The sequence below is a fragment of the Conger conger genome, chromosome 8 (genome assembly GCF_963514075.1).
Source record: "Conger conger chromosome 8, fConCon1.1, whole genome shotgun sequence".
NCBI lineage: Eukaryota > Metazoa > Chordata > Actinopteri > Anguilliformes > Congridae > Conger > Conger conger.
Window position 1 is genome coordinate 10,171,088 of NC_083767.1, and position 19,709 is coordinate 10,190,796.

Sequence of the window (19,709 nt, forward strand, 5' to 3'; positions counted from 1 at the left end):
AAATAAAGTAAAGTACTTCAGTACAGATCCATCTGAGAGAAAGTGTTTGTTTTACTGAATTACTGAAAGCTAAGACTTGATGAGATGTAAGACTCAGTGAATAGCATGTTCCTAATTTCAAAAATAAATGTAAATATTAAATATTTATTTTTAATGGCATACAAAAAGGGACTCCTTTGCGGTCACTTCAGCGAAAACTTTGGAAGCAAATATTTCCGTGTGTCAAACAAATGTAGTCGCTGCCGTACTTTTTTTTGGGGTCTTAGCTGTCAAGGCTGAGTAATTTGAAAGATTAGAACGCGCTTCCATTCAGGGTAACTGCAGTGTTTGTGCTGGAGAACACGACTCGAGGCCGTCTTTTTACAATGGCGAGTGCAGTCTGGCCTTGGGCGGAATGAGACGCAGCGAGTTTTTGGTTGAAAAACGCCGCAGTGCACGCTGCAATTACAGCGCTAAAGCCTGTGAGCACAGTGAGGGGGGCGGGGGAACTCACTCACCCTCTCGGCCCTGTGTGGAAGCTCGTCTCTGCGGTGCCGTTAAAGGGTAATTACACCCGAGACCAAACTTTTTTTAGCTGTACGCGTGTTTATATGCCTACTTTACAATGAAATCCATGCCATTATTTCAACATTTAATGAAATAATATCATTTTGGCTGTTAAAAAAACGGTCAAAAAGTGTTTGCGGTGTATAGCTTGAAAAGTTTGAAAAATGCAGTGCTTTCTTCCCCGGTCGAATCCTGACATAATATATACTGTAGATGTCAATCAGATACCTAGTTAAAAATAATAATTAAATATCCATGTTTTTACAGAACAAATTGCACACCAACAATCAATCAATTCAACAGAACATCAATTTAAATAAATCCGTTTCTTTGCAGTTGTAGCAGTCTTTTGCGATGTGTTTATCTCACATGATCATATCTCGATGATGATAAATATACGATATCGTGCAGCCCTACCGCCGCCCCGTTCCCCATCCACCTGCTGCTCACTGAAGCGAGCCCAAATCTCGAGAGGCAACGTAACGATGCGGAGCCTTCTCCCCCTTAAAACCTGCGCAGCTCATGGTGTGTTTGTCTGCAGCCGCAGCTGGCCCATGCATCATCTGGGCACCTATCACATGTGACAGTCCAATTAGCCGCGGAAGAGCGAATGAACACATTTCTCTATTGCGACGTCGACTGAGGTGGTTTGTAAAGAGGGATACAGCGTTCTGAAACAAAATGGGTGTTTAGATACAGAGGGGCAGAAAGGGACAACCCACCCACCTCCCAAAATTAATTAAAAAAAACACAATCCTTAATTTCTCTCTCTCTCTCTCCTTCCTCTCTGGCTCTCTCTCTGTCACCACACAACTCCCTCTCTGCTCAGTGTTGACATTGACATCAGCAGCTAGCATCAGGCGGACACTCGGAGAACATACCCGTCCCCATAGCCGCCCTCGTGGCACGCAGGAGTGAATACATCCATCTCTATTAGGTTGTCATGCCCATTTTCGAGAACTGCTTGCTTTGCTATTTTTCTATATGTGGGGATGAGATATAGAGACAAAGAATTAGAATGGTTTCATCGCTTTAACACAAATCACAAAACGTGCCCTGTGGTTATTTATCAGGACATCCACGTGTTGACATGGACTCCAATTAGAAAAGATGCAACTCAGTGAATCTGTGAAGATTAATGAGTAGAAAATTAAAATTAAAAAAACAAATGGGAACAGTCTTAGTACTTCTAAGGACCAAACTCAAGAGCAGGATTTTGGAGACTCAAATTCTGATTTGACCTACTAGCTGGAATGTATTTTCGACTTGTACTGCAGAGCCAAGGTCATCAAAAAATGGAATTCCAAAGCTTTACTTTATTTGACTCTGTCATGTAGGATATGGCACTAATCTAAAGATGGTTTAATCTTAGAACTTAAGCTCTGGGCTGGTGAGGGTTTTTTTGTATTCATTCCCTTTTTCAGGGCACAATTTTCAATCACTGTGTTAAAAAAAGCAAAAAAGCTTCAACTTTCAATGGGTTTGAGTTTATGTAATGTATTGTTTTAGAAGTATATGGATTAATGACTCTTGGAAAACAAACCCGAAAGAGTTACCTTTCAGAAGAGACCATGGGACCAAAGGGTTCAAGAATAGTAACCATTTTATTTTGGGTATGTCATTTTTATGCTTGTGTCAAGAAAAGGGGTGATACTTAAAGGGTTAAAGAGAATATATATATATATATATATATATAAAACCTTTGGGTAAGGCGTTTTGGAAGCATCAGAGGACGGGCCTCCTGTTTGAGCTTTTTCTCACTGTAGTGTACCGATCTGTAATGATCGGCTGTCATCTCAGCTTGGGTAAGACGTGAGAGTGAAAGTCAAATGAGAGGTCTCTCTTTATAGACGCTAAACATATGCTGTGTGGTGGCGGCAGATTTTAATGTGAAGTGAAGTGTGAGAAACCTAACTATCAGATCTGAAGACAGCTGCACACCCAGTGGATTTACTGTAATGTGCAATAACGCAGCAAAAAAATAACACAATGGTAATAATTACAAATAATTGTTTCTAGACATACAGTGATTTAATAATGTGATATTGAAAGATTAAATCAGTGATCAACAGGCACAATGAGAAAACATGACTGACTGAGGCTCTGCATGCAGGAACCTATGCTTTCAATAACAACCTTGAACTCCTTACAGTATTCATTAATAAAATCATATTCCATCGCAGCTACATTGTATTTTGTTACATTAGAACTGTGGTGACCAATGGTATTTCCAGCTAACATTCAGATAGCATTCATCCCAGAGCAGTCCTACAGTATGCAGCCATAAAACGTAATAACTTGTATCATAGGCAGTAGCATCACCTCGTTTCAACAAAACCCTTCTGTAACCTTCTCAATAATCATGTTTAACAGACCCAAAAACATAACCTTAGATCCAGAAGAGCGGGCCTTCCCAGTAGCGTTAGCCTGGCCTCGGGCAGTGCAGAAAGCCTAACCCACAACCCTTAAAAGCGTAGGCTGATTCTGCAGTTACCCAAGCCTTGTGGCACTGACATATCACAGAGCTGTCCAATAAATCGGCTGCTAATGAGATTTATGCTGCCGAAGGTTGGCTAGGTCTCAGACACGATGACGGGGCATGACTATGAGAAGACAGCTGCTCCACACTGCAGAGCTGACCGTGCTCTTTGGAGGCCCATGAGTTCGTTTTCGCTGGATGTGAGCAGGGGGCTTTGTTTGAAAGGGTAATATGAATATGTGTGACTGCGGCTTTAGGGAGAAGCGATGTGTTACACGAGACGGCATTAAAAGGGGGCTAATGCACACCGTCCTGGGACACGGCCTGTGGGGAGAATTAGAAAAAGATGGAGTGCTTGCTAGAGGGGCCCCAACACTGAAACAGAGGAAAGGAATGGCCAACATCGTTCCAGCATGGTCAGGAGGAACACAGGTGCGAGACTGGCATGATTATGGTATATTATGCCCATACAGTACGCACACACGCACCCAAGCACTCACAGGACCACACCAAAGCACACACACGCCCAAACATGCATGCACACACACATACACACACAACTAAGCACACACCCAAAAGCGCGCGCGCGCACGCACACATACACACACACACACACACACACACTCACACAGCGAATGAACTCTAGCAAATCCTCGTTTGCGTAAAAAAGGCCATGTTCTCCTCCCGGTGAGCCATACTCCTTTCCCTCCGCAGAGAAGGGTAACCTTCAGCCAGCGAGCTGCGTCGTGTGGCAGCGGTGTGTGCTGATGTGCCTTTAATTACCGTCGTGGCTGTCCTCGGCAGCGAGGAGACCTCCAGGGCATTCTTATTGCCCAGGCTGATCAGGCAGCCCCCAGAGAGCCCTGCTCTGGAGATACATCCCCCCCGGGGATGGAGCTCACTCCCTGATGCAATGCCAGACAGCTTGCTTCTGCTCTCATCGAGTTTCCCGCTGGTGGACCCAGTCCCGGGCCTCACCACTGCCTCCCACACCTGCACCACCTGCACCACCAGCACCGATGACCTCACCAAATCAATTCACTTTCAGGCCATAGCTGGGCTCACATTTCCGTGCACCACACCAGCAGTAAACAGCAGCAGCAGCAGCTGCAGTAGTCAAACGATGGATAACATTGACCCAGTCATTACCCGGTGCATTCAGGCACATGATTCAGTACATAAATACACAGCTGACCAGACTCAGTACATGAATACGACTGAAAGGGAAAACAAATCGAGATATGCAGAAAAATGTACATAGATGTTGTTTATAATAATCACAATAAACTATGTACAATGCAGTGTACTGTAGTCTCTAAAGCTATAATATTTTCATCACTCATAAAAGCCGTTGACTGAAGGAACCAAACAATATAATAGGCCAGATCTAGTATACAATGAAAAACAAATATTGTGGATAAAAATGTCCACCCCTGAACATATGACCTCCAAGGACAACAAACAGTTTAGACCTGCAGTCATGAGTGTGTGTGTGTATGTACGTGTGTGTGTATGCGTGTGTGTATGCGTGTATGCGCGTGTATGTGTATGTGTATGTGTGTGTGTGTGTGTGTGTGTGTGTGTGTTTGTGTGTGTGTGTGTGCGCGCGTGTGTGCTATTGGCATGCTGTACTGTATTTCCAGGCCTGGGCTACAAGACACTTCAGGGACATGATTAAGAAATGCAGTAGCTGCATCATCTTTTGAAGCCAAACAAACTGGATGACCGTTGATAAATGATTAGAAACGGCCCGATGCTCAGCAGCAAATTACTATGCTAATCCGCGCATCTCTTTTCACGTCTGTGAATACCACTCTTACACAAGCGCTATCGGAGAACGCGGCTCAGAGCTGCAGCATTTCAGCTTCACCGAGAGCGAAGACGAACTCGTCATCAACTCCACGCGTGAAACACAGACGTACAGAGAGAGAGAGAGAGACAGAGAGAGAAAGAGAGAGAGAGAGAGAGAGAGAGAGAGAGAGAGAGAAAAAAGCCCTTTCAAAATCTGTGCTTCACCGAAGCTTTTAGACACAGATTAACCAAGAGGTGAGGGCGTGAAGAAGGAAAGGGCTAAAAAAAAACCCTTCTCTTTATGCTAATCTAATAATTAGCAGCTGGATTAAGTAAATGACTCAATGTAAGCCCATGACTCAGCCAGAGGGCCTGCTGGAGGGAGGCTGATGCAGGATTGGTCAGCTGAAAACACCGCATCACTTCCTCCTACAAAGGAGCGCTTGCTGGCTGAGTTAGAGAGCAGGCCACAGACGCTAGCCAAATGGTCATTCTGTGCAGTAGTGCTTTCAGACTGAGCCTCTGGTGCGCTGGTGTTGTTTCTTTCTGGTTCTACAGTGAAAGGAACGGATGCTTTGCAATTGTTCCTTTGGACACATGCTGGCATGCACAAAATAAAGAAAGGCAGTTTGGTCCAAAACACGTCAAAGATTCGGACCAACACGTAAACATGGACCAATACGTAAACATTGTTGTGTTACTGCGATGGTAACGTGGCTATTAAAAACAAAACAAAAACAAATTGTTTTAAAAACGAACAGAAAATGTGAGAACAACCCTGTAAAGAGTATTTTTCACTGTTATTTCCGTTAAAGGCCTATTAAAAGAGCCTTGACGTGCACATTCAAGAGTATCACTCCAACATCTCCTGCTGTCAGTGTGAGTTTTAAATTGAGCGGGAAGTGTCAGACAGTGGCTGTGGAGAAATGCCCCCTTCACACCAACTGCCACAGCAAGTCTATTCTATTTTAGCTTTTTTTTAAATCTAAATATCCCCCCCCCCCCACCCCACCCCCACACACACACACAAATTGGTATCTATTTTCCGCATGACAGATGTGAAAAATGAAATTTAAGCAATTCCAAAATAAAATCCACCTTTTCATAGAGCTCACAAGGAACTCACAAAGAGACAAAACATTTAAATGGAAATTGGTATTATTTGAATATCCCAGTTACTTTTAGAGTGTAATATAAATGAAACATTGAAACATCTCTTACTACATCAAGATAGATGCAAATGTGCAAACAACAAGAAGAAAAAAAACACACACAAAGACAACGTTTGTCATTCAAAAGGTAATTTATACAGCTCATCCCTTTTCAAACACAATATCTGCGGGTGATGTAGGAACAAAGATGATGGAGTACACTACAATTGCTGCAACTTTCATCTGTATCAAATGACATTTGATCACTAGCTATTTTTGTTGATTACCTATCCTGGAACAGCTACATGGGAAAACCTGAACACTACCGTCCTCAGACAAACAAAATAACCCTAGCTCATAATTACTGCGACCATATTTTGTTTGATCGAGTGCCACCACATATTCTATTACACAATATTCTAGACCCATGAACAATCTCTAAAGAATATTTTATTTTTCCACAGCATATCTTTATTATAACTTCAATTGGCATAAATTTCTTAAAAGCCATTTTTGTTTCCAAACACTTTTGCAGCTTAAGCTTATGGTACAATTTGACCCCATGCAGGGATATACTTTTAAAAATTGTGGCACTCAGAGATTGACTAAAACATATTTTTGTACTAAAAAATAGAAAAAAGGAAAGTACGACATATAAAACCGCTTCATTACTGATTCAATCATCTCAGTTTCACAACGCTAAGCACATACAAAAACATGGAGGGGATTTATCGCTGCCTAATTTAATTCACTTTTCTAAAGTAAAGTTTAGGAGCCAGAGCTTTATGGGATTCTATTATTCTGCTTTATGACTGGAGTGCTGATGAATCACAAAGGCCATTTTGCATTCTTATATCAGCGAAAGTCAGCGTGTTTTTTTTTTCTTTTCATCCAATTATCTCATTATGTCTGTGTCAAGTGAAAGAAGATGGCTATGTTTAGCTGGGTAAAATCTGTGAACAGTGACCAGTTTGGATTTCTGAGACAAGTGAGACTCACAATGAAAATGTGTTAAAGACTCTTCACAGGCGTTAATTACTGTAAGAGCAGACTGGCACAAAACAAACCCGTGCAGTGCAGTCCATACAACAAAACAAAAAGCCCAAATGTATTGTAATAAAGCAATTTTACCCTATTGAGTAAACTTTCGATGAATGAAATGGAAGAGATTTTCCCTTGGTTTGGAAAAAAAGTTTTAACCAAGAAACATTTAATGAGAACGGAAAGATTTTCACTTACAGAACTGAGAAAATATACTACATTCATCAGCTTGGTGATTATAATTCAGTTTATTCGGATTGAAAATATCTGAATACCTGTTGAAAACAGCACTTCAGTATCACTCAGGAAGGAAAGACAAGTGGCTAATTAAAAGCGAACCATTCAAAAGCAGACGATGCGCATCTACATGCCTAAAATGGTGAAGCATGGCGAATAAATAACTGAAATCAGAGGCGGTGCTGGAACATACTATAATTTAACTCAGTATTAATCTGCGTGTTGAAAATATTTGTTGTGAAAAGTATACTTTTCTACAGCCAGTTCCACCTTCCATATAATTAATGAGGCAACATAGAGACATAGCAAAACATATCAGGCACAGGAAAACAAACACATTTAAGGAATAGCAAAAAATATATAATCTCGTCTTTCTGACAGCAATACTATTCTGTTTGAAGCCAGCATTGAACATTTTTAAAGGTCTCCTACATGTATATATAAGGGAGGAAACATCACAACGTGATGTTATGTGAAGAAAATCAAATTATGTCACATGTGCATGGTGCTTGACCTAGCCCATCAGAAAACGGCTATAGGTCATTAAAACAGGAAGGCATGACCAAAGTCTGGCCATATAGTTCACCAATCAGGTTACATTACCTTTAGGACCTACAGTACACAAACCTGAATTGACACGTCTAGACAAATTGGGGGGGTTCAAAATAATGTGCACAGTTATGCAAGCATAACAAACCATTTGTGCTCTAGTTACATTCTCAAAACTCTCCTTTTTAAATATTCTACTTCTCATCTCATGAAAAATGCATGATATTTTAGGAATCGCGTATTTCATGTTTAAGTGCAGGAGACAAAATTTATTATCAGACCACTTAGTGGCTTTCTCTTCTGCAATGAGTGATTAAACAAACAACAGAAGCATTAAAAGAAAAATGATACTTAATGATGATCATTATTAGGATTAGTATTATTATTGTTATTATTATTATTACGATTATTATTATTACTACTATTATTATTATATATATTTTTTAATAATAACTCAATAAAATCCTCTAATTCAAACCCACAATGTAAAATTAATGATGATTTCATGCTATTCACTAAAGTATTTCCGTTACTTTTAAAATGTAGACAATGGGTAGCTTTCTCCATTTAAAAGCATTATGGCGTCATAAAAGAGGAGCCTGCTGGGTATTCAGACGATTAGTCCACACCACAAGACTGCATTAGCTTCAAACCTAGCATGTGAGGTTATGTTACCTGTGGAATATGTGTCATTTAGACTTCGGGCTGAGCTGCAGTTCTGTGGGCTGGAGCATCCTCCCTCAGGCCTTCTGCTGCCTCCAAATCACATTTCCCTCCCGCTGAGAGACTTGTCTTTCAGTATTGTATACGGCCCCAGTGATTTATGCCCTTGTTGATAAGGGGTGTCTACATATTGTTTTGTCAATACCACTAAAACCGTCAAGGTCGAAGCAAGGATGGGATCCAGTTACCCAGCCCCTTCAGCGGAAAAAGCCAAGGCGCAGCACTCCTGTGATAAAGTTGTGTCGAAGAAGCACACTCCATAAACGAATGGCCAAAAAATAAAATATCGCACAAAGAAAGCTGGTGCTTTTTTGTGTTTCAAGGTCATTCCTCAGAAGGTTGACCTTGGTACACCGAGGTAATATAAAACTATGGCAATGATTTTAAATGCATTTGATAAACACATATACGGTGTATTCTTCCGTTTCAGAAGCAGCAGCAGCAGTGGATTGAGAGTGAATAAAGGCAGACAGGTTTGGGAGACAAATTGCAGCTGTTAACCTCGGGCAGTTAGTAACCTTCCTGAAGTCGGTCTCCCTCTCTCATCTCGAACGCTTTCTGTGGTGTTGAAAGCGGCCATTTTCAAATGTTTGAAAGCAGGAAACTAACTTAAAAAGGGGTTTGATGACTGGCCAACATGCTTCAATTTAGGGTTGGTGGGGGGAAGGGGGGGGGGTGCAGGGCAAGCTAAAGAGGAAATGCACTCCTGTCCTCTGCGTGAACCTCTGCTGTAGCTCAACACTGAACACGGCGGCCATTCAATACCCAGAGCCGGCTGCTAGCATAAACACCCCGGAGTCGTTCCGGGCCACAGCCAGCCCCGAGCCACACAATTCAACTTTTACTGTTTGTTTTGGAACACGCTTTAATTGTACGGTCATTTATGTGTCTGCAGCTATCGGTTTCCCAAATCCGCGATCGGGACCGTGACCACTTCTGACCGCACCAGCCCAATCTGTGATTGCTGCCACCACCACCACACAGCCCCTCCCAGACACCATGGCCCGCAGTTCGAGACCAAAAATGAGTTGGTGTCATAAATATGTTGTTTATAGGGGAATTTTATAGGATTTTGAAATTGGACATTCAGAGTACATTTAGGGTGTCTGTCATTTTGATCTTTGAACAACTACCCTGTTTTGCTGTGTTAGGATGTGAAAGCTTTGAAGCTCAATATCTCAGAACTACTCAGAACCCAGACAGAAAGAACCATATAATTCCAAGGTCACAAATTGGTTCCAAGAGCATTTTGTTTAGGACCACCAACATCCTAGAGCCAGCTCTGTCAGTATCTTCTCCATGATACAATATGTTCATGTCATTTCTCAACTTTCAAATTTTTTTGTGGTAGGTGTGATTTTGTCCTACAAAGCCTCATGTGAAGTAGCAGTATAGGGTTGGGACTGAATAATCAAATATCAGTTATTCGTTCATTTTATGTTGACTTTTTTCAGGGGGGCAGTTTAAAAAGACTTCATTGAAATAAACACATATTCTAAACTATTTAATTAATTGGAATTTCCATTTCAAGGTTTCGCACAATTTATATTGAGTGTGGAGTCTGAGGTCATTCATCTTTGCACATGCAAGTCTTGTTATAACACAGTGATGGTCTGACTTAAATTCAGGACATGGATACATAATCTCAGTCACTGATTATTTGTTCATACAGCACTACACACCAAATACTTGTTCATACATTACAACCCACCGATTATTCAACCATGAAATATGAATTTTCACATCCCTAATCAGGAGCTGGGTGAATAGACACAGTGACTGCAGCAGTGCGGTCAGAGCAGAGCGAGACATTTGGGCCCTTACCTGCTCTCCAGAGGCACATTGCTGCCCAGGACCCAGCTGTCCTGCAGCTGGACCGATTCGGGTGTGGTTTGCAGCTCGGCGGGCAGGGCGGCCGGAGGGGCCGGGCTGTGGGTCCTGCGATTGGTCAGCGAGTTTCGGTTCAGCGACGTGATGGACGGGTGCTGCTTGTGCGTGGGCGGGGCCGGCTGCAGCACGGACTGGCCTGGTTGGTTGGGCGGTTGCTCTGTCGGAGAGAAGGGGCGGAGACAGAGGGAAGCCGTTAACAGAGCAGTCTTGTGGGCCGTGGAGGTATGCTAATCTCATGCTAATCTCGTTTCTGTCAACGTGCGCCTGCTATCATTTGCAATTACGTGTTCTGGCTAAGTAAACCTATCGAGGATATGCGCTAATGTTATTACCACCACAGCATCTGGGGGTGGAAAGAAAAAAACAACAATGCTGAACAGTCTGACGGACTCAGTAACCATCTAATAATCTCCTAATACATGACAAGCATCACCTGCTGGAAGACACCACCACTGTTTTGAGCATATCTACAGTGTTTGCGTCTTCCCGTGGGGAAACCCTAAAATTAGCGGCGTGTGTGTCCGTAAACGAGCGGCATATAAACTAACAATCAGTGGATGAATGTTGCGCATTCGTTACCAGAAGGTCATTTAGAGAAGCAGATGTTTCTTTATGGGTGCTTAGCAGAATGCTTCATCTGATTACAGCACAAGAACACTCATATAACTAATGACCTTAACATTCATTAGGCCACAGAAATAATAGGGTTTTGGGTTCTGTACAAAGCTCTGGCATTACTTCGTTTTATGATGTTATCATTTACTGTATGTTAAAACTGCAGTGCAGAATCCACTGTTTTATGTCTACCTGTTAAAGACAAGTACCTTCAGCTAGACAATATTAACTATTAGGACTGGATTGGTATAAAATAACATAACAGGTTTATTTCCCCTGTGTCTTATCCTGGGATAGCACTGTTTAGCCATATAATTTGAGAAAATTGTTGAAACAAAAACACAAAATGTGAAAATTGTATATCTGTTTAAATATCTTAATATATGTGATCTGCCTAATTTAGGCATGAACTGTTCAGATATGTTTTCATATTGAAACATGCATATGCAAGTCAATGAATTTCCAAAGAACAGATTAATGTTTATGATTATGAGAAGGGGGAGGAGGGGAACCATGGGACGTTAGTATGCTTACCCACAACACCCTGCATTGATATTTGAGAGGCTCATATGCAACAGTAAGAATGCAAATATGTAACCAATTACGGTTACTAAAAAAAGATGCTACTAAACTAATCCAATCTGAGAACCGATTCTCGGATTCCCACAAATGAATTCTCTGGACGCTATTATCACGCCCGATGTTTTAAATTATCATGTGAGTACACAATATTGCGCACAGCATTCCACAGTGCAGCTGTATTACAGTTTATATCCAATCACACACTGCAGCAACAGCCAATAGCGTGGAGAATGTGGACCGGGGGAGAGGCACAGCCTGTCACGTCTCTCAGGGAGTGCCTGGTACACGCAGACCTGGCAGCCCGTCAGCAGGCAGACAGCGCGCGCGCTTCTGTTAGCGTCAGGGCGAAGCCGGCCTGTTAGGGACACGCTTTGGGCAGGTTTGATCCTGAGGAGGATCGGCGCGATGTCGGCACGGCGACGGCTCGCTGTTAACACACGCGCGTGTACACACACACCGTACACACACACACAAACACACACATATAGAAAATGTCACCGCAGCCATACAAATGAGGTGCGACATATGACAAGGGGATCTCCCGTAAAAAACAGGGAAGCAGCTCGGCTCCTGACAAATTTTTAAAGCAGGCGATCTTCCACGACGGTGGCGCCTTTTCATTTATTTATTTATTTGAGTTGGTTCAGAAGTTTTGTCCTTGTCACGCGGCTCCCTCGCGCCCTTCGGGTGGCGTGTAAACCTGAGGCGGATCAGGCGACAGCCGGGGCCATGCAGGATCCCGCTGCAGGAGGTCAGGCACACGAACAGCTGTAATTTAGCCTGCTTTTACTACTGGAAGCAGCAGCCTGGACTGGCTGGCAGAATTAATCAGGTTCCCATCCCTACGGAGAGCCTGTCCCTCCAGGGTACCCTCCGGGGACCCTCTGTTCTCCACAATCCGTGTTCGGGGGTCCGGGGGGGGGAGGAGAGGGGAGATGTCAACCCACGAGCCCTCGGGCCTGAGGTAAATCAGTCCGAGGCACACCTCTGATCTTCTCGCTGACCTGAGATAGCGCTACCTGTCCCCGCTCCCCTGTTATTCAGCTGTCCGGGAGTGCCGCTACGCCTGCCCGTTTTTGATAGATCGTTTGAAATTCGGCTGCGGGGTTCGCTGGGAGTCCAAGCGCTTTGCGAGAGTCCCTCAGGACCCGAGTTCTCCCCCATCAGAGTCTGTCACGTAGAATAGCCCAGGAGGCAGTGCCAATCCAATAACAGGGCTGTAATAACAATGGGAGAAAAGGGCTCAAGATGGAGAGCTGTGATCGAGCTGGCACAGAGTTACTGCTTCCAAAATGGCCTCCGTGGCTTGCTTCACTTCTCAATTTAACACTTTTCCATCTCAGAGAAAAATCTAGAGAAACAAAATCTGGGATCACTTTATTGAGCCACTTTTCAAAAAAAAAAAAAAAAAAAACCCCATATATACACATAACTTCAGCCAGCGGTTGAACACTTCCAATACTCACTTTCTCTAGCCATAAATAATTCAGCACAAGCGCTACTGTACATATGAAGAAAACCCACACCCAAGATAAACACCATGGAGCTAGGGAGGCCATCTGGACCACGAGTTGGCAAAGCTACTCGACATTTTCAGTTCTTTACTAAAGTTGGTAAGCACATACTGGCTTTACTGGTTTACCCATCACAGCCAACCACAGAGGCATCACATATACGGGAAGCAATCATAGCAGTTAAGACCTCAAGCGGACATTTCATTAGAGCTCAACATTTTATTTATTGCTAATTCTCTTAAGGCTAATCAAGTGCAAGCACTGAGGAAACGCAGTCCTTCCTGACTTCACAGTGTGGGCTCATAGAACAGGTTCAGCCCCAGTATCGATTGGACCGTCGATTCAGGACAAAAAAAAAGGTTAATTACACTCCGACACATAAAGAAAATTGACTTTTTTTGTCCTTCCGCTCCACCGGGTTTCGGTGACAGCATATTAAAGCTTGGGATAAAGCTCTGCATCTATTGGTTTATGGCATAAGTGACAGTCCATTAGACAGGTGCTGCATGTGGTGTGGACATATTAAAATGAACTTTGTTCACCTGTTCCATGTGTGCTTCACCGCTGGCATTTAACACTGAGTGATGCACTGACAGCGAGAGTGAATATGGCCCAACTAATGAAAACAAAATGCCCAAACCTGTGGGTTAATCTGTGCATGTGTGTGTGCCTCTGTGTGCATGCATGTATGCATGTACAGTATGTATGTGTATGCGCATGTGCATGTGTGTATGTGTGTTTGTGCATGTAGGTGTGTGTGTGTGCATGTGTGTGTGTGCCGGTGTATAAACAATATGTGTGTGTGTATGTGTGGAAGTGTGCACATTTGTATGTGTGTGCATGTATGTGTGCATACATGTGCATGTCTGCATGTGCGTGTGTGTGTACATACATGCGTGTGTATGTACAGTATGTGTGTGTAAAATGACCCTTCTCAGGAAGGCCAGTGCATGCTCTCTGAATTACACCGTTATGTCAAAACCCCGGGCGAGATGTGAAGATGGATGGAACAGCTGTATGCTTTATGGAGTTTACTTTGAAATAAGATCAAGATGGATGTCCTGGTCACACAATTCCTCAATGTCAAATTGTCATACTTGCCATCAGTGAGATGTTTTAAAGGCTTTTTGATTAATATTGCATGGCAGAACTGAAATTACATCCTTTGTCATTTAGATCTTAATGGTGCAAGTGATATCTATCATATACAGTTTTATGAAGTGTGTGCAGTTTTATTGCTGGGATTTTCACCAATGTCTAAGAACAGTATTCGTTAGTTCTGCTTTTGAAAGGCTATTCCTTTTCATCGAGCATTCATCGAGGTTGCATGAGCAGTGGCGCACCCTTCCCCTGAAGATACAACCCCAACACAAGCGCAAGCAAATGATCTGTAACGCAAAATGTCTGTTTAGCAACACTTGTGCCAACTGCTCTGAAGTCTCCACACTGAGCTGCCTAAGACAGATTTATCTTCTGTGAGAGCAGTGCTGTGGCTGTGTGCTTGGGGAACAGGACTTTCAATGAAGAGGTTGCGGGTTTAAATCCCACAACAACAACTATTGTTGCATCCTTGAGCAAGCGACTTAACCTGAGACCCTCAGTAAATCTGACACTGCAACGGGCTAATAGTGTTATAGGGGTGTACAATTTACGAGATGTGTGTGTGCGTGTCAGACCTGGGTCAAATACTTAATTGTTTTGGATTGCAATACGCTTTCTACGCTTTACTGAGCTTGTCTGGTGTATTGGAACTTATTAAATACTCTCACAAAGCGCACACCCTTCTGGTACTCTTTGTGGGGCTCAATTGTGACAGGCAAGATCTTTCAAGCACAGAAAAACATTTGAACAATTACGTATTTGACCCAGGCTGGTGTATGTAAAGCATTAGTAGTATTAGTAGTAGTAGTGTGTGTGTGTGTGTGTGTGTGTGTGTGTGTGTGTGTCTGTGTATGTGTTTAGTAGCTCAGTTTGGTTTTGGCCATCTACTATAGGCCAAATCAAATTTGATTAAATAATTTTGGATTGGGGGACAGGGCCATTAATGCCTCGTGGGTATACGGTATTATAACAACTTCACTTTCTCAGGTAATACCCATTGTATTTACGAATGTGATAATGTATGGTAGTGGTGGTAGAAGGGGAAAGAAGAGATTTAAAACAGTGTGCTGTGATAACGATCAGGGATTACAGGCAGAGACAGACTGGAGGTCTGGGTGGCCCAGCAAACCTCACTCCACATAAACAATGCTGGCAGGCACAAACAAGCAGACGGCTAAAACCTCCAATATGAACAGCAACACAAAGCATAGCATTGCCAATAGCAAAGAACCGTGTTTGTTCATACAACACGCGTACCCAACACTCTCCAAAAAAAGGGTTATTTGGCTTGTTTACATAGAGGAACTATTTTCAGTTCTTTATGGAACCCTCTATCATTGGTGTGAAGCATGGAAGCTCCCAGAAAAATAACCATTTTGCCCAAGAAAGAACCCTGTTCTTCTATGGAATCAAAGGTTCCCTTTTGGAACCATTTTGTTTTTTCTGAGAGTGAATACGTGCCAACGATAGTGGCACCAGCCATGCTTGAGGCCTTCCACTTCTCCAGTCTCCACAAATACACTAGCTGCTCCGCCGTAACGTATGAACCTCCTCCAACGGCTCATGAAAGGAAATGGATGAAAAGCACAGCCCCACAATCGCTCCAGTAGTCACAAAGTGCCACCGTGGCTCATCCATCCACATCTGAGCGTTACATAACGGTGCGAGACCCCCCTGGGGAGGCGGGGGGGGGTCCTCTGGGAGCTGAAACACGAGGACAGATTGGGCCCCTCTGTTACAAGACCCCCTTGGAGACCTATCCCTGCATATAGTTTCCATAGCAATCGCGGATCTTCAGAATTCCGGGGTAGAGCCACTGGGGTTTTTCCGGCGAGGTGCGGACGTGTCCACAGGCCCCTAAGAACAGCCGAGACGCTTGTTCTGTGTGACAGAGAAGAGGATGGAGAGACAGCGCTCTTGTCATGTTGCTGTAGCGAACTCATTAAAGAGATACGGTTTCAGAACGCCGCGTATCTCCGCTCCAAAGTCAAACGCCGCTCACGTCTGTTGTCTCCTTCTGGTGAAAAACAGGTTGGGAGTCTCAGCAGATCAGTAAGGCTGCAAAATAAACCAGTATCCGTTCAACAGAAAGATGGCTGCTCACATGATAGCAAATGAAGAAGAACCATAATGAGGATTTCTAATTTGGTATTAAGTACACGCATGTACAGGCGCACACACACACACACACACATACACACAGCGGGTATTGTTAACAATGCCCAGGTGGGATTACGTTATTAGAAGAGAATGATTAAACATTCAAGTTGAAAAATAATGAATATCTACTGTTAGGCGTCTGAGTGAAAAGTAGGAAATCAGGTTCAAGAGTTCAAAAGATAAGAGTTGCATACGGTAATGAAGTAAAATTATCCCCTGTAAAGCTGAAGCTATCAAACACATTTACATAAATGTCCACCCCCGCCACCCCCATCCCCTCGTAAGCCTTAACATAAAACAGAGCTGTGTCTTAGTCCATTAAGTGTAGACACTATGTCTAAAGCCAAGGTGAACAGCTTTTTGAAAAATCCACTTTAGGATCGAGTGTTTGGCATTTAGCTAAACTGAAATCCTATTCCATGAGTGTCAGCTCTATTATCAATAACGTGTCAAGATGCCAGATTGAAATTTCCAACCAACAGTCGTCGAGGGAATCATTTGAAGGCAACAATCTTCATCCCGCTTTGACAGAAATGGCAGGAAAGGTTATTTGTCAAAAATACAATATGCTGCCATGTTTCACCCTGGTGTTTATTTTATCTGCAACAGGACACATGCAGCCGGCCCACGGCTGCCAAACCTGTCAGCTTCAAAGCCGTCCGGCAAACGACCGACGGGCACTAACTTCTAATGCTCAGACAGACACGTATCCAACAGAAACAAGCCGAGAGCACATGACCGCCTGAATATTTAATCAGGACTTCGCTTCTGAGAGCTCTTTCACACACACGCCATGATCACGCCGCCTTGCACGGGAGACAGAGTTCCTCAAAATAATTTAGTACTTCACTTCACTGGTGCCAAATCCGGTCCGCACTCAGTAACTGTCCTCACAAGTTTCCACCATTAACACTGAATCCCGGCTCTGTCCGTGTCCTTAACGTGAGACTGCCGGGGTTATGGTGCAGTTTAACAGCAGGCTGCATTCACAGGCAGTAAAGAGTGGGCTGTCTTTTCACTGGCCGGCTCCATGACTGATCTCGGGCACTTTTAACTCACTATGTAAATGTCACCGTGCCCTACCTCCGCTCTGCTGCAGAGTCGGGCCGGAGCGCTGCCGTTTGGGCGGGAGGGAGGGAGGGAGGGAGGGGGATGGCTGGAGGTTACTGCGGGTGTGTTTTTGGCAATTGGCACCGCTGCAACCGTCCGAGGCCAGGTCAGCGTGACCCTCCCCAACACAGACACAGTCCAGCTCCTGGGGAGGGAAGCTCATTTCACTTCTATCCTCAGCCAGAAAAAAGGACCTTTCTGACTGTCACCACCAGGAATAATAAAAAAGTTTTGTGAAAAAAAGCAATAAGGACAGAGACTCTCCATTCTGCAGAGCATACGGTACTATCCTCTGGCGGAGGGACCTGGACTGAACTGAGGGACGGAGCTGTGTGAAAGGTGCCAGCTGAGAGGAGAGGAACAGCGTGTTTCTGTGTGGGTTGCTCTGCTGATCCTCCAGCCGAATTACTGCTTCACTTTATCCACACTTCCAAAAGGGACACGTGACCAACCGACATTTACTGGAGTTCTGTGGAAAGATCCATCACCAGCCTGAACTCAACCTCTATTACACACATCTAATTACTTCATGACATAAAATACAGGTATATGACTTTTAAGGCCAGTCAAACTTATAATAATAATAATAGGTTTTACCTTATATATCAAAACTAATACATTTTCTGAAGAGAAATTGCTTCACTGAACAACCCATTGCCTGAGACCGGTAAAAACATACAGAACAAGTAAACATTATAATGTGAGTTTTTCTTCATGACTGACAGCCCTTATCGGCTTCCAAATCCCACCTCACTGAAAGAAAAGGAAGGCCTCCACCTCTACTACAACATATGCTGAGAACCTCCAAAATGGCTGTAAACACATCCCTTTTCCATAAAGATACTGCATACTTAATGTTATTTGTTGCTTTTGGGGTGCATCAGTGCTAGGATGTTTCCTTTCCTCACATCTCTTTGATCTGTTCCCCCGGCTGCTTGAGTTTATGCACTTCTCTGGGTGAAAAGAGTCTGAGAATGTCCTGATCTAACGGAGCCAAAGACTTAGGTAAGAATTAAGGAGGAAACACATAGGCATTGAAGGTACTAATTAAGCATACTTTATCCGCTAATTAGCAATCAGTTAGCTCCTAATCACTGGGTATTAGGTAGTTGTTTATCAGGAGTACCAAGTTCCAAAATTACATAAAGCCAGAAATGAACTCAGCAAGTCTGGCATTTAGTCAAGTTATTATCAAGAAAGTTATGCTTTTAAATTGGCATAAATTACATCCAGATTGCTAGCAAACCTTTCAGGGACTGCAAACATTTCAGCGACTGCTTAATACTGCTTCAAATCTGCTTGTCATCCTAGTTGTCTTGGTAATAGCTAGCCGATATGGAAACAGAAGACCTCCGGAAATTAGTTAGCAATCAGGACTACTCTCCTTTTAGAATGTGGTCGGCCATATCTTGCAGTTAGACAGAGAAAGATCTGAATTTTATTAAATGTGAGAAAGCTAATTACCTCACTTTAAAAAGAGAAACCATTTTCCTGTTTCACATTATTAGATATGAGGATATTGTTAATATACTTAATCTTGGACTTAAGCAGACTTACTTGGTAGAAAGCTATAGTACCTGCTGATCATATCATGGAAAGTGCATTTGATTACTCTAGATCACTTTTAAATGCCATTGTCAAACTAGCAGTTAATTTTGTCTAGAACTTAGTTGACTGGAAATGGCTCCACAACCCTGGATCTAGTAGGGAAGTGCTAAGGAGCTACCCAGAGAGGCAGGACCACTTACTAGTCTTGTTTGGGAATGAATAAAAGGCATAAACACACGTTTTAACATGTGTTGTTATTTAGTGACTCAATGGTGAAAAACTAGGCTGACCACTGCTCTGTGAGATACTGTAGGTATTTTTTTTAAATCAAGCAGAATCAGAATCTTGACATGTTTCAAACATGGAGGATAAACACCTTATATTCTCCATAAACTATCAGCAAGCAAACGGAAATACATCGCCCCATTCAACATTCCCCTCTTGCTTAAAGCAGACTTAAAGCAGATCGGTTTGTGCTGTTGTGGAACCCCTAATGTTGATGCGTTTATTGCAGTCTAGCACAATGTTAACATAAGTATCAGAGGTCAAAATAATGAAGCACAAATCACAATATTCTATATTGTGTATCTTAATGAGATTGGATTGGTGCACATCTTGTCTATAGAGATAGAGAGCTGGAGAAAAAAATTAAAGTGTCACTTCGAGAAGATG

The 19,709-nt window shown here is 43.0% G+C and overlaps 1 protein-coding gene across 5 annotated transcripts in view; it reads right to left on the bottom strand.

Annotated features, from left to right (window-relative positions):
- si:dkey-237h12.3 (teneurin-3) overlaps nt 1-19,709 on the bottom strand; it is a 224,460-nt gene that overhangs the window by 76,569 nt on the left and 128,182 nt on the right. For 3 of the 5 annotated variants that reach the window (XM_061250968.1, XM_061250969.1, XM_061250971.1), the window contains 2 exons: nt 10,342-10,564; nt 1,428-1,526 (listed from right to left, as the gene is read on the bottom strand). In XM_061250968.1, the coding sequence (XP_061106952.1) occupies nt 1,428-1,526; nt 10,342-10,564 (322 nt within the window). The remainder of the gene's footprint in view (nt 1-1,427; nt 1,527-10,341; nt 10,565-19,709) is intronic. The other 2 variants (XM_061250970.1, XM_061250973.1) reach the window with 1 other exon arrangement.